Source organism: Mirounga angustirostris, unplaced genomic scaffold, assembly GCF_029215605.1.
Source record: "Mirounga angustirostris isolate CCGP_5_RB_7025 unplaced genomic scaffold, mMirAng1.0.hap1 SCAF_4, whole genome shotgun sequence".
Classification (NCBI taxonomy): Eukaryota; Metazoa; Chordata; class Mammalia; order Carnivora; family Phocidae; genus Mirounga; species Mirounga angustirostris.
In genome coordinates this window covers 3,228,339-3,241,002 of record NW_026991712.1, presented here as the reverse complement: position 1 = coordinate 3,241,002, position 12,664 = coordinate 3,228,339, and the positions used below count along the sequence as shown (strand labels likewise).

General features: G+C 53.6%; 1 protein-coding gene and 1 pseudogene across 2 annotated transcripts in view; one reads left to right on the top strand and one right to left on the bottom strand.

The window, feature by feature from the left end:
- Positions 1 to 1,051, bottom strand: part of AGO2 (argonaute RISC catalytic component 2) — a 111,819-nt gene extending 110,768 nt beyond the window's left edge. The window contains exon 1 of one of the 2 annotated variants that reach the window (XM_064587830.1): positions 873 to 1,051. In XM_064587830.1, coding sequence (XP_064443900.1) covers positions 873 to 894 — 22 coding nt within the window. In that variant the 5' untranslated portion in view covers positions 895 to 1,051. The remainder of the gene's footprint in view (positions 1 to 872) is intronic. The other variant, XM_064587831.1, reaches the window with a different exon arrangement.
- A 4,305-nt stretch (positions 1,052 to 5,356) lies between these two features.
- LOC123860474 (small ribosomal subunit protein eS6-like) lies at positions 5,357 to 6,189 on the top strand (annotated as a pseudogene).
- The last annotated feature ends 6,475 nt before the right edge of the window (positions 6,190 to 12,664 follow it).

Here is a 12,664-nt window from a genome sequence, read left to right as displayed (position 1 = left end):
AGAAGGAAAAAAGCCTTACAACACTTGACCGTTTTCTTGGCCCAGCACCTCAGCCGCCCTTCCACGCGCATTTAAAACAAGGGGGGAAACGTGTTACTCCTTTAAGTTTTTTAGAACTTTTCCAAAGAAAGAGAGCGGACTAGTAAGAAGGGGCGCTAAGGGAGTCAACACATCGCCCCACCGTCTTCTAGCAAATTGTAAAAGGCAATTAGCACTTGAATAAGGAGCCGGCGTGTCTGGAATGAAAATGAGAGGCAGGCAGCTTTAGGGTTTTAAGGTGCCGCTCGCGTCCCTCCCGGGCTACAGTCCTAACTACCAACACGAACTGGCCAAAATTCAGCATTTCCAGACTTTCCTTCAGAGAGGGGGCCCAGAAGTGCTGGCGAAGGGAAAAGCGAAACTGAGTGCGCTCCAGGCTCGCCGGGCTCGGCCTGGCGCCGCAGCCGCGCGCCCCCGGCCCCCGCCGCCCGCACCGCGAGCTCGGCGCCACCGGGCCCGACCCCCCGGCGCTCAGAGCCGGGCCGGCCCCGCCATCCCCGCCCGCCCCGCGGGGCGCAGCGGGCCGGGCCGCGCGGCGGGCGAGGCGGCGGGCGCGGGCCTCGGGCCTACACGCGGGCCGCGCCGCCCCGGCCCCGGCCTCCCGCTCCACCCGCGGGCGCAGGGCGGCGAAGGGCCCAGGCCGCGCGGGGCGCCCCGACGACTCGGGCCCGAGGAGGCCCGGGGCTGCGCGCCCGCGGAGGGCCGAGGCAACGGCCGGCGCCCTCCCCCCCCGGCCTCGCCCCCCGGGGGCCCCCGCCCGCCGCCGCCCGCGCCCCCCCCCGCCCGGCCCGCGCCCCCCGCCCGCCAACCGCCGCCCCCGCGCGAGGACTCACCGGGGCCGGCTCCCGAGTACATGGTGGCGCCGCCGAGGGGCTCCGGGGCCGAGGGGCGGCCGCGCGCGCGCCACGGGCCCCGACGCCGCGAGCCGGGAGGGAGCCGCCGGCCGCACGATCCGCCCCGGCGCGGCCGCCTAGCCAAACAGGTTTACCCGACGCGGCCGGGGCGGCGGGCGGAGGCGGCGGGCGGAGGCGGCGGGCGGGCGGGCGGGCGGGCGGGGGGGGGGGGAGGAGGGAGGGGCGAGAGAGAGAGGGAGGGGAGGAGGGAGGGGAGGAGGGAGGGGAGGAGGGAGGGGCGAAAGAGAGAGGGAGGGAGGAGGGAGGGGCGAAAGAGAGAGGGAGGGGAGGAGGGAGGGGAGGAAGAGAGAGGGAGGGGAGGAGGGAGGGGAGGAGGGAGGGGAGGAAGCAGAGGAGGGAGGGGCGAAAGAGGGAGGGAGGGGAGGAGGGAGGGGAGGAGGGAGGGGCGAAAGAGAGAGGGAGGGGAGGAGGGAGGGGAGGAAGCAGAGGAGGGAGGGGCGAAAGAGGGAGGGAGGGGAGGAGGGAGGGGAGGAGGGAGGGGAGGAAGCAGAGGAGGGAGGGGCGAAGAAGAGGGGAAGGAGGGGGGAGGGGAGGAGGGGCGGGGTCGGCGCGCGGGCGGCCGGGCGCCGGGCGCCGGGCGGGAACGGGGACCCGCCTGGGAAGTGGGGGCGGGGGCGGGGGCGGGGGCGGACGCAGGACGGGGGACCCCTCCCAGCCGCTCAGAGGAGCGACGTCTGCCCCGACTGGGCGGAGCGGGCCAGCCTGGCATCGCCGCCAGAGGCCGGGAAGAAAGAAAAGAAAACACACCCCTTGTTTTCCCCGCCGCCTCCGCGCGCGTGGGGAGCCCGTTCCGCCTGCTCGCGGGGGGGCCGGAGAGGGGTGCTGGGGGGCGCACGGCCCTTCCCACCCTTACCCCGCCCCCGGCCTCGGGAACTTGGACACGGTGCAGGCGTGCTGTTGGAGTCCTGGCGCCCCAGCATCCCAGCCTGGCTTTTTTTTTAAGTTATTACCGAAACATGAATGTCGGGAAGCTTGCTCCCAGCCCAGAGCTTGAACTTGAACGCGTGATGGCCCTCGCACACGACCACACCGCCACCTCCCGGCCAAGAACCCAGATAATCGTGTAAAAAAAAAAAACTTGAACAGTAAGTTTTTGGTAAATTTTAGCTGCCATGAATGATGAGCTCAAACCCAAGCTCCTCTCCAGCGCTCTGCGGCCTCTGCAGGTTCTTCCCGCGGGGCCTTTCTCGGGCCCCATCATACTCCTGCATGTGTCTCTGTACTGACCCGCCTGTACTTGGGAAAGTCGTCCCTCCTACCCGTTCCTCCTCCGTTCTTCAAGACCCCTGATCCAACAGTTTTGGGATCCTTTTCCAGGGAAGCCAGCCAACAGTTACCTCCTTGCTCTCCTAATTGGTGGGTGACTAGAAGTCTGAAAGTGAAATGCAATCCAAACGTGCTCATCATCGTTTTAACACCCTTGCCTGTGCATTCCTTCATCCTGTAAATGTGTTAACCTGCATATCGGGTGCCAGGAACCGAGTGTTTCTGCCGCCCAGGGTGATGCAAAGACTAAGAGCCCTGCCTGCAAGAAGCTTAGCATCCTAAATAGGCTCACTGCCCGCTCTTTGCAATTCTCAAGGACATGCCTAAAAAGTACCAGAAAACCTTGATTTCCTCTGGAGAAAACTTAAAAGGACAGTGATCTTCAGCAAATCATTGATATGAATGGGGTTAGTGCCATGGCATCAGCCTCTCAGATGCCCATGCACCCCTCTCCAATCCTCTGCTGACCAGCCCCACCCCTCAAGGTGGCCTGGACAACCTGAAAAGCCCCTGAAATTACCCTTGTGGCTCACCACCCAAATCCGATTTTGTGCCTGCTCTGTTCAAAACCCTTCATTGGCTCCCCATTTCCATCTGCATGTGGTCCAAAATCCTTAATATGGTGTACAATGCCCTGTGTGACACGCCCTCTGACTGTTTGGTCAAAATCTTCCTTCTTCAGGCTCTTCAGATCCACATCTTCATTCTCTCAAGAGTGTTACCGTCGGGGAGTGTGGATCCATACAATCATTTTGGAGAAAAATGTTTGGCAGCACCTGGAAAAGCTAACACACGGCCCTAGGTAGATGAGCTGCTGAAATGCGTGTCTGGGAGCACAGGAAGGGACCAGGATGCACAGGAGCCCAGGACTGGGTACCACCCAGCTAACCATCAGGGGGGGAGATATACTCCTAAAGTGAAGACCCTTCAAATATGGATGAATTTCAAGAACGTTGAGTGAAAGAAACCATCAGCCCTACTCCATGATTACATTTACAAAAGTTCCAGAACCGACACAATTTATAGTGTTTAGGGACGCATAATTAGTAAAAAGCTTAAGGTAAACCAGAAGGAGGCCGCCAGGAGTCGACATGGTGGGTACTGCGGGGGGTGGGGAAGGGCGGGATGCTGTGACCACGGAAACGCACCGCCCAACAATACTGCTGTTCATTTGCGAGTCTCAAGCTGCACGTTTACTTTTTCCGTGTATTTTCCGTACCCTCTGTGTATTTCACAATAAAGCCTTTTTAAAATAGTAACCACGAGGGGCGCCCGGGTGGCTCAGTGGGCCAAGGGTCTGCCTTCAGCTCCCGCCATGATCCCGGGGTCCCGGGATGGAGCCCCCGCTCAGCGGGAAGCCTGCTCCCCGCCCCGTGCGCCCTCGTTCCCACGCTGCGTGTTCTCTCGCTCCTGCTGGTGAACTAGCACGTCCGCCAGTGCCCGCTCTGTGTCTGCCTCTGCCCCTCACGCCCCCAGCCGGCTGTCCCCGCCGCAGGCTCCGGCCCGGGGCCTCCCTGCCGTCGGCCGGGCTGCTGTCGTCTGCAGCCTCGTCGCCCGCCCCCAGGCCCCGGGGCCGCGCGGCCCCGCCGCCCCGCCTGTCGCCGCGCGCAACTTTGTTGCAAGGGTTTCCGTGCAGAAGGTCAGGCAACGCAATGTCTCCCAGACGCTTCATTGTGTCGCGGCGCCGCGGGGACCGCACACGCGCCCCCTGCCGGCGAGGGGCGCCGTCTCGGAGCTGGGGCTCGCCCTCCCGCCGCCGGGACTCGGGGCGCTCCTCCCGCCCCTCTTCCCGGAGCTGCCCTCCTCCCGCCCCTTCCTGCGGCGCCCCGCCCCCGCGGGCCCCGGGCCTGCACCCCCAAGCCAAGGGCATCTCCTCTCCCCTCCTCGCGGCCTGCTCTTGCTCCTGGGCTCCCCGGCAGCGCCAGCGGGTCCATCCTCCTGCAGAAAGCCCCGCGCCCCGCTGCCTTCCTCTCCCGCCTTCCGTGAATACTTAACACATTTCACTGAGTCCCCCCAACGCTTGCTGCGAAATGTCTCTAGAGCACCCCGCACCCTCCCCCGATGCTCTGCGCCTCCCCGTCCTCATCCAGCCCTTGCCATTGGCCACGTAGGGCCGACTCAGGGGTCTTCTGGTGCCCCATCTTTCTGCCCGTACAATTCACTGCTCCGTGTTTGGGGCTCCCCGTGCGGCAGTAAGACTGCAGGACTCGCATCCCGGCCAGAGACACGGACCCGGGCAGGTGGCTGCAGGAGAGGCAGGGGGAGGTGAGCGGAACTCACGCGCCGTGCTGCTGTGGGCGTCCGGCCCGCGAAGCCCTCAACGCTGGGGGCCCTTCGTTTCTCCACGTCTAAAAGGTAGACACTGGAATAAATCAGTTCCAAAAACATGTCCTGCGTGTGGTACAGCAGGGTTAGGAGGTCAGATAAATGGGAAGCACTGAGTTAACACTAAACAGATTTATCGAGTGCAAGCCTTCTCAAAACCTTTAACAAAGTGTTAAGAATCATGATTCTACAAAGAGGAAGGAGGGGAACAGAGGTATGCAGGCCCACACCCACTGGGCCACAGAACTCTTGTCACAGGGTACCTCTGTGTTCCATGGAGCACACTTTGGGAAACACTGAAGTAGAGCTCTTTCCATGATCCCCTCCAGCTGTACCCCTCCTAAGGTTCTTTGGACAAAACTATTGGCTGTTTTTCTGAATTAAGAACCCAAGGGTGTGCTTCGGAGTTGACAAATACTTCTATCATAGTAGGAACAAAATTCACATCTAAGCAATTTCTACACCCTGAACCCAACATTAACATTAAGTGGAAACCACTTAGTTTGAATACATAAATCACGTTGTCATTTTGTGCACCCAACAGAGGCTAAGTCAAGAATCCCGAACACGCAGGCAACCGGGGCCACCTCCTTGCACCAGCCCAGGGGCCACTGACACGGCCGAGCTGCAGAGGGCATCCCGTCTGGGAACACAGGAGTCAAGCCAGGCGGCAGCTTATGTATGCCCAGGAGACATACTGCCCTCAGACCTGCTCCTTCCTCTAAGAAGGAAAAGCAGCCAAGATGCTGCTAACACGCAGACACTGAAAAATTAACTCAAAATGGATGATGGATTTAAATGCAAACATTAAAAAAAATAATTAAAAAAATAGCGTCCTCTTTTTCGTGGCGCCTCGGAGGCGGTAGGCTGCTTCAGGATGAAGCTGCACATCTCTTTCCCAGCTACTGGCTGCCAGAAACTCATCGAAGTGGACGATGAACGCAAACTTCGGACCTTTTATGAGAAGCATGGCCACCGAAGTTGCTGCTGATGCTCTGGGTGAAGAATGGAAGGGTTATGTGGTCCGAATCAGTGGTGGCAATGACAAACAAGGCTTCCCCATGAATGAAGCAGGGTGTCTTGACCCATGGCCGTGTCCGCCTACTGCTGAGTAAGGGGCATTCCTGCTATAGGCCAAGGAGGACTGGAGAAAGCACAAATCTGTTGGGGGTTGCATTGTGGATGCCAATCTCAGTGTTCTCAACTTGGTCGTTGTAAAAAAAGGGGAGAAGGATATTCCTGGACTCACTGATACTACTGTGCCTCGTCGCCTGGGGCCCAAAAGAGCCAGCAGAATCCGCAAACTTTTCAACCTCTCTAAAGAAGATGATGTACGCCAGTATGTTGTGAGAAAGCCCCTAAACAAAGAAGGTAAGAAACCTAGAACCAAAGCACCTAAGATTCAGCGTCTTGTTACCCCACGTGTCCTCCAGCACAAACACTGGCGCATTGCTTTGAAGAAGCAGCGCACTAAGAAAAATAAGGAAGAGGCTGCAGAATACGCTAAACTTTTGGCCACGAGAATGAAGGAGGCCAAAGAAAAACGCCAGGAACAAATTGCCAAGAGACGGAGGCTGTCCTCTTCTGAGAGCTTCTACCTCTAAGTCTGAGTCCAGTCAAAATTGAGATTTTCTATGAGTGACAAATAAATAAGATCAGACATCAAAAATAAAATAATAAAAAAATAAAAATAAATATATGCAAACATAAAACTTAAAAAAAGAAAATTTGGGGGAATCTAAGGCTAGGCAAACAATTCCTAGACTGGACACCAAAGGCACAATCCACGAAGGGAAAAAGATACATTGGACTTCATCAAAATTAAAACTTTTTTGCTCTGCGAGAGGACCCGTTAAAAGAGTCAGAGGACTAGGCCAGCTTAGAGCGGGAGAAAATGTTTGCACCCTGAATATCTGACAAAAAACTAGACTCTAAACTATATAAAAAACTCTCAAAGTTCAACAGGAAATAAAAGCAAACAATCAGGGCGCCTGGGTAGCACAGTCAGGCATCCTTCTCTTGGTTTTGGCTCAGGCTATGATCCCCTCATGGTAGGACTGAGCCCCACCTTGGGCTCCCCACTCAGCGGGAAGTGTGCTTGAGATTCTCTCCCTCTGCTTCTGCCTCTGCCCCTCCCCCCCAAAATAAATAAATTTTAAAAATATTTTTTTTAAGATTTTATTTATTTATTTGACAGTGAAAGAGACAGTGAGAGAGGGGACACAAGCAGGGGGAGTGGGAGAGGGAGAAGCAGGCTTCCCTCTGAGCAGGGAGCCCGATGCGGGGCTCGATCCCAGGACCCTGGGACCATGACCCGAGCCGAAGGCAGATGCCCAACCGACTGAGCCAGCCAGGTGCCCCTAAATTTTAAAAATCTTAAAAAAAAAAGCAAACAATCCATTCTGAGCATGGGCAAAAGACAGGGAGAGGTATGCACTGAGGGACATCTTAACTGCCAACGGGCCACCACTGCCCATTAGAGAGATGCACATTCGAAGCACAATACAATGTCAGTACAACCCCGTCACAGAGCCTAACATAAAACAGTGACAACCACTAAGCCCAGGACACTACAGAGAAACTGGATCACTCCCACTTTGCCGTGCAAATGTCCAGTGGTACAGCCTCCAGGGAAAAGAGTTTCTCGCAGTTTTCAAAACACTACACATCCAACCACCTTTCCGCCCAGCCGTCGTGCTCCTGGGTATTTCTCCCAGACAAATGGCACCTCGTGTTTACACATAAACCTGCACATGAATATTTATAGCAGCTTTATTTGTATAACCCAAACTTGGGAACAACCCAAGTGTCCTTAATTGGTGAGTAGTTAAACTGCGGCCCATGCACACATGGAACATTCCTCACCAGTCAAACAGAACAAACTATGCCCACAACCGCTAGCATGACTCTCAAGAGAAGTGTGCAGAGGGGGAAAAAGCCCATTCCAAAAGGTTACCTATTACATGATTCCATTTATATGCCATCCTTGAAATGACAAAATTAGAGAAGTGGCGAACAGATTAGTGGTTTGGAGAGGCTAAGGAGGGGGCGGAGGGAGGGAAGAGACCGTGGCTGTGAAAGTCCTCACCGTGCTAGAGAAGTTTGTATCTTGACTCTATCGGTGTTAATATCCTGGTTGTAATATTGTACTATAGTTTGGCAAGGTATTACTGTTGGGGAAGCTGGATAAAGGGTGCCTGGGATCTCTTCACGCTATTTCTATGTAATTGTGAGTCTACAGTTATCTCAAAGTAAATAGGTTAATTAAAAAAAAAAAAAAAAGACACTCCAGTCTGCTAACAACACTCCCCCGCCCCTCCCCACAACACACACCCACCAGCACAGAATTATGAGATTAATGCCACACCTTGCAAGAAATGTCTCTCCCCTTCCTGGGGAAGTCAGCTCCCAGGCTGAAACCTCTGAAAGCAGGTGCACAGGACACGTGAAACTGTATTCCAGGGAGTGGCAACACAATCCCACCTCCGTGACGAAGGTCGCTTCCCCCAGAGGCTGTGTGATGGAGGAGAGTCACCTTCACGTTCGCCCCTGAAGGCCGTCACTCACCACCACCTCCTGGGTCTCCCACATTTCCTGTTAAGCTCCCTGCTAACATAGATGGTCTGATCCCCACCTCGGGGGAGGGACTGTCAGAAGAAATACCAGTAACAGATGTGCGCTGGGAAGGCCCCACCTTGTTTGTTTGTTTCCTTCATCCGTCATTGCAATACTCAAATTTACACCTTGGACACCTCGCGGGATTAGCCACAGACAGTGAGCGGATGCGCGTCTGAAAGGCAGCGAGCTGGAAAACAGAAGTTAGCAGCCGAATGGCCGGCTGACTAAGGTAACGTTTGGCACAGTCTTTCTGAGAGCCCCCCACTGGGTGGGGCGGCTACTTCACTCAGGTGGTTCTCCTGAGACCGCTACCTTGATGAGTGGGGTAACCGCATCAGCCCCGAAGACAGAGCCTCATCATCTGACCGTGGGCTTGCCGAATGGCAGAAAGGGTTGGTGGTGGACCGGGAGCCATCCGGACCCGTCTCCCCCTACAGAGCTCTATCCCACTCCCACAGAGCCTGGAGGGGAGCAGTCAGAAAGGCCACGGAGGTGACCACATGGGGACAGCAACCTCTTCCAAATCTGCCACAACCCTCCTCCCCTGGGCTGATGCCCTGGTCCCCCCGCTCGCCCCCTTCCCTTATCTGGGGACCTTGTCTGAATACTGTCTACCCCTTCTACTACTCCAGACAAGGAATAAGCTGTTTTGGTTCTATGAACCGTGTCCTCTCAAGCTGCTGGGTTTTTACTTGGGTGTTTTTCCCCACCTTTCAATCTGGCACACTTACCTAACACCCCTCAAATTTAACTCGGAACCCAGTTCTTTGAAGGACCGTGGACCTCACCTGTGAGGGGTGGCTGCCCATGCCTCCCTCTGTCCAAACCTGGGGACAGCCCAGATTTCTGGAGCATGGGGTGAGCACTACCCTGAGAGCACCTGCCACATGCCTGCAAGACTTGTTACACTTCGAGGCCAAGAGTTACAAACTCATCCTAATGCATATTCTCCAAAGTTCCTGGGGGTGACTATTGATGTGGTGTATACAACTTGTAGCATTTCCTGGAGTCAAAGAGATCAATATAAGTTATTTTTCATAGAGGGAGAAACCATTTGGTAAACATTATACTATCAAAGGAGTAAAACATATAATAATGTAAATAAGTATTAACTGTCCACAATGATTCCTTTATACTGTCCTTCTCATCACCTAGTATGACGGTCTTGGACATAAGCCACTGACACAGTATCATTTAGCAAGGTTTTTGGCTTTAAGATCAATATTTTAAAATTAACCATAATTCTATGTACTAGTGACAATTAAAAGTTAAATTTATTTACTTATTTTTTAAGATTTTATTTATTTGACAGAGAGAGAGCACAAGCAGTGGGAGTGGCAAGCAGAGGGAGAGGGAGAAGCAGGCTCCCAGCACAGCAGGGGGAGACCGATGCGGGGCTCAATCCCGGAACCCCGGGATCATGACCTGAGCTGAAGGCAGACGCTTAACCGACTGAGCCACCCAGGTGCCCAATTAAAAGTTAAATTTAAACAAAAAGGAACATCAAAAATCTAGGAACATGTCAAAAAAATGTGCAAAACTTCTACACAGACATCTATAAAACATTGTTGAGAAATTTTTTTAAAGATGTATTTATTCATTCGAGAGAGAGAGAGTGAGAAAGCGTTAGTGGGAAGAGCAGAGGGAAAGGGAGAGAATCTCAAGCAGACTCCCTACTGAGTGCAGAGCCTGATGCAGGGCTTGATCTCACAACCCTGAGATCATACCTGAGCTGAAACCAAGAGTCGGACGCTCAACTGACTGAGCCCCCCCAGGCGCCCCTAACATTACTGAGAAATTTAATAAGACCTAAATAAATGGGTAAAGATAGCACATTCCTGGATCGGGACTCCATAATATAAAGACACCACTTTACATTGGCCAAATTGACCTCTCCCTCTAGATTCAACTTGATTCCAATAGGTTTTTTGTTGTTGCTGCTGTGGGAGGGAAGGGTGGGGTGGGGGACTGGACAAGCTTATTTGACAGTTTATGTGGACATGCAAAGGGCAAAATAGCCAGGTCACTCTTGAGAAAGAAGAACCAAGTGGTAGGACTAGTTTTGTCAGATCTCAGGACTTATTAGGAAGCCACAGTAATTAAAACAGAATGACATGGCTATATCCATAGACCAAGGCCAAGGGAAGACAAGTGAGAGGTCAGAAAGTGACCACGTGGATATGGACACTTGATTTGGGAAGAAACTGGCACCTCAGAGAGTGGGAGGAAGGATGGGCTTTTTTGATCAATGGTACTAGGACCCATATGGGATATCCATATGGGAAAATGCATTAAAACCCCGTTCGGGGTGGATTATAGATGAAATGTGAAAGGCAAAACAATAAGAATTTTACAAGACAATGCAGAGGATGGTTTTCATGACCTTGAGGTAAGAAAAGATTTCCTAAATGAGAAAAAAGAACACTACCCTGAAGGAAAGTAATGAACAATTGGATTTCATTAAATTAAGAGCTATTCATCAAAAGGCATCATAAGTGTACCCCCTTGGGGATTTGATTTTTTAAAAAAACAGAAAAAAAAATCATGGGATTATTAGGAAAATTTGAATTCTGATAGGCTATTTGGTGATGTTGAGAAATAATTATTAACAATTTTAGCTGTGATAATGGTGTTTTGATTATATCACTAAAAAAGGAGCCGTTTCTAGAGCATTAACTGAAACACTTCGAAGCAAGAAGGTGCAGTTGCTGGATTTTGCTTCAGAATAAACCCCGTAGGGAAGTAGGGACGGAAGAAGGCAAGTGATGGGCAAGGGTTGGGGGTTGGGGGTCATTACACTCTTCTCCCTATGGTTGCACATATTTGAAAATTTCCATAATAAAACGTCAGAGAACAGCATCCTAGAGAGTGGAAAAGCCCACACAGTGAGAGGAGAATTTGCACCATACGCATCCAACAACAGGCAAAAGACCCTATTAGGAATCTATAAGAGAGTTTCAACATTTTTAAAGAAACACAATTCAATAGAAAATTGGCAAAACAGGGGCGCCTGGGTGGCTCAGTCGTTAAGCGTCTGCCTTCGGCTCAGGTCATGATCCCAGGGTCCTGGGATCGAGCCCCGCATCGGGCTCCCTGCTCGGTGGGAAGCCTGCTTCTCCCTCTCCCACTCCCCCTGCTTGTGTTCCCTCTATCGCTGTCTCTCTCTCTGTCAGATAAATAAATAAAATCTTTAAAAAAAAAAAAAACAAAAAAAAAAACCAAAAGAAAATTGGCAAAACACTCATACACTTAAAAAAGAGTAGCACAAAAGGACAGTAAAGGGGCGAAAAGAGCGCTCACCTCATCAGCGATTAGAGCAATGGATATTAAAGTGCCAAGGAGACACCACCATCATGGTCCCACCGGATCAGGGGCTCTTGCAGGGCAAGAGGAGGAGATTTAGACCTATTCCGAGCCTGTGGTGGCATCATCGGATGCTTTATATTTGAAGTTCCTTCTCCACCCCCTCCCAGCCCATCAGCGGGACCGCTGATACCTCCTCTTAACCACCTTGGCTCACCCGCCTCTCTCCCCCCATCGCCTCTGGCCCCACCTGCTGCAGTCCCCTCCTACCCTGTCACCCCACCTCTCCAGTCCACTCCCCACACTTCCTGAAGGCTGTTTGACCGTGTCACTGCTTGTCCAAACTTCTCCCGCGTCCTGCTGCTTATGGGGCGAAGACACGCCCTGGTGTGGCCTGCCTCCTTGGGAAAGGTCCCCGACCCCCTCCCCACCTCAGTGTCGGGCTGACCTGCCCCACTTCCTCACTTGTCCTCATGATGCCCTGAGCCTACGGCTGAGGAAAAGCTAACCCAGAAGTAAGGTGTGGAAATCTAGCTTTTCACACTGGAGGAAGCCCTGCAACAATGTGCTTTTCGTGGCCGGCCCACATCTAGAACATCACCTCCACTCTGAACAGTACCACGGGAGGGATCTTGACGAATGCAGGAAGAATAAGGCGCACTTATGTAGCGTTGGGTTTCTGTCCCCTACACATTGTCTCGGGGAAGCTCGATGGCCTCCTTTCTCTGACGAGACGGGGGTACAGTCACACAGCTCTGGGATTGGTCCTGCGTCCTCTACACATGCTGGGATTAGCACGGTGTCCTCGTTGGGACCTCATGGGCCGGATGTGGTCAGTACTGAGGGGACATAGGGCTCGCTCTGTAAGTGGTGGCCCCATACTCACCAAAGTCCTCTGTTTCAAAACCTTGTTTCCGCGCAGCCCCACACGGAGGAGGGCAACCAGAACTGGGACCCATCTAGAGACGGTGAGGTCACAGCAGGGGACAGCGTGCATGGCTCGGGGGCGGGGTGGGGAGATGCTGCTTCGGACCTCTTATGCCGTTCTCACCTGGCAAAGGGAAGAGTCTTGTTCTGTGTTCTTGGAAAAGCAGAATTGAGTGTGGCTCCACGAGAGGAACAACTTTTTCCATCCCACGGGGGCGTGCACCCCCTATTCGGAAAGGATTTCCGTAAAGATAATAAACGCTAGCACAGTG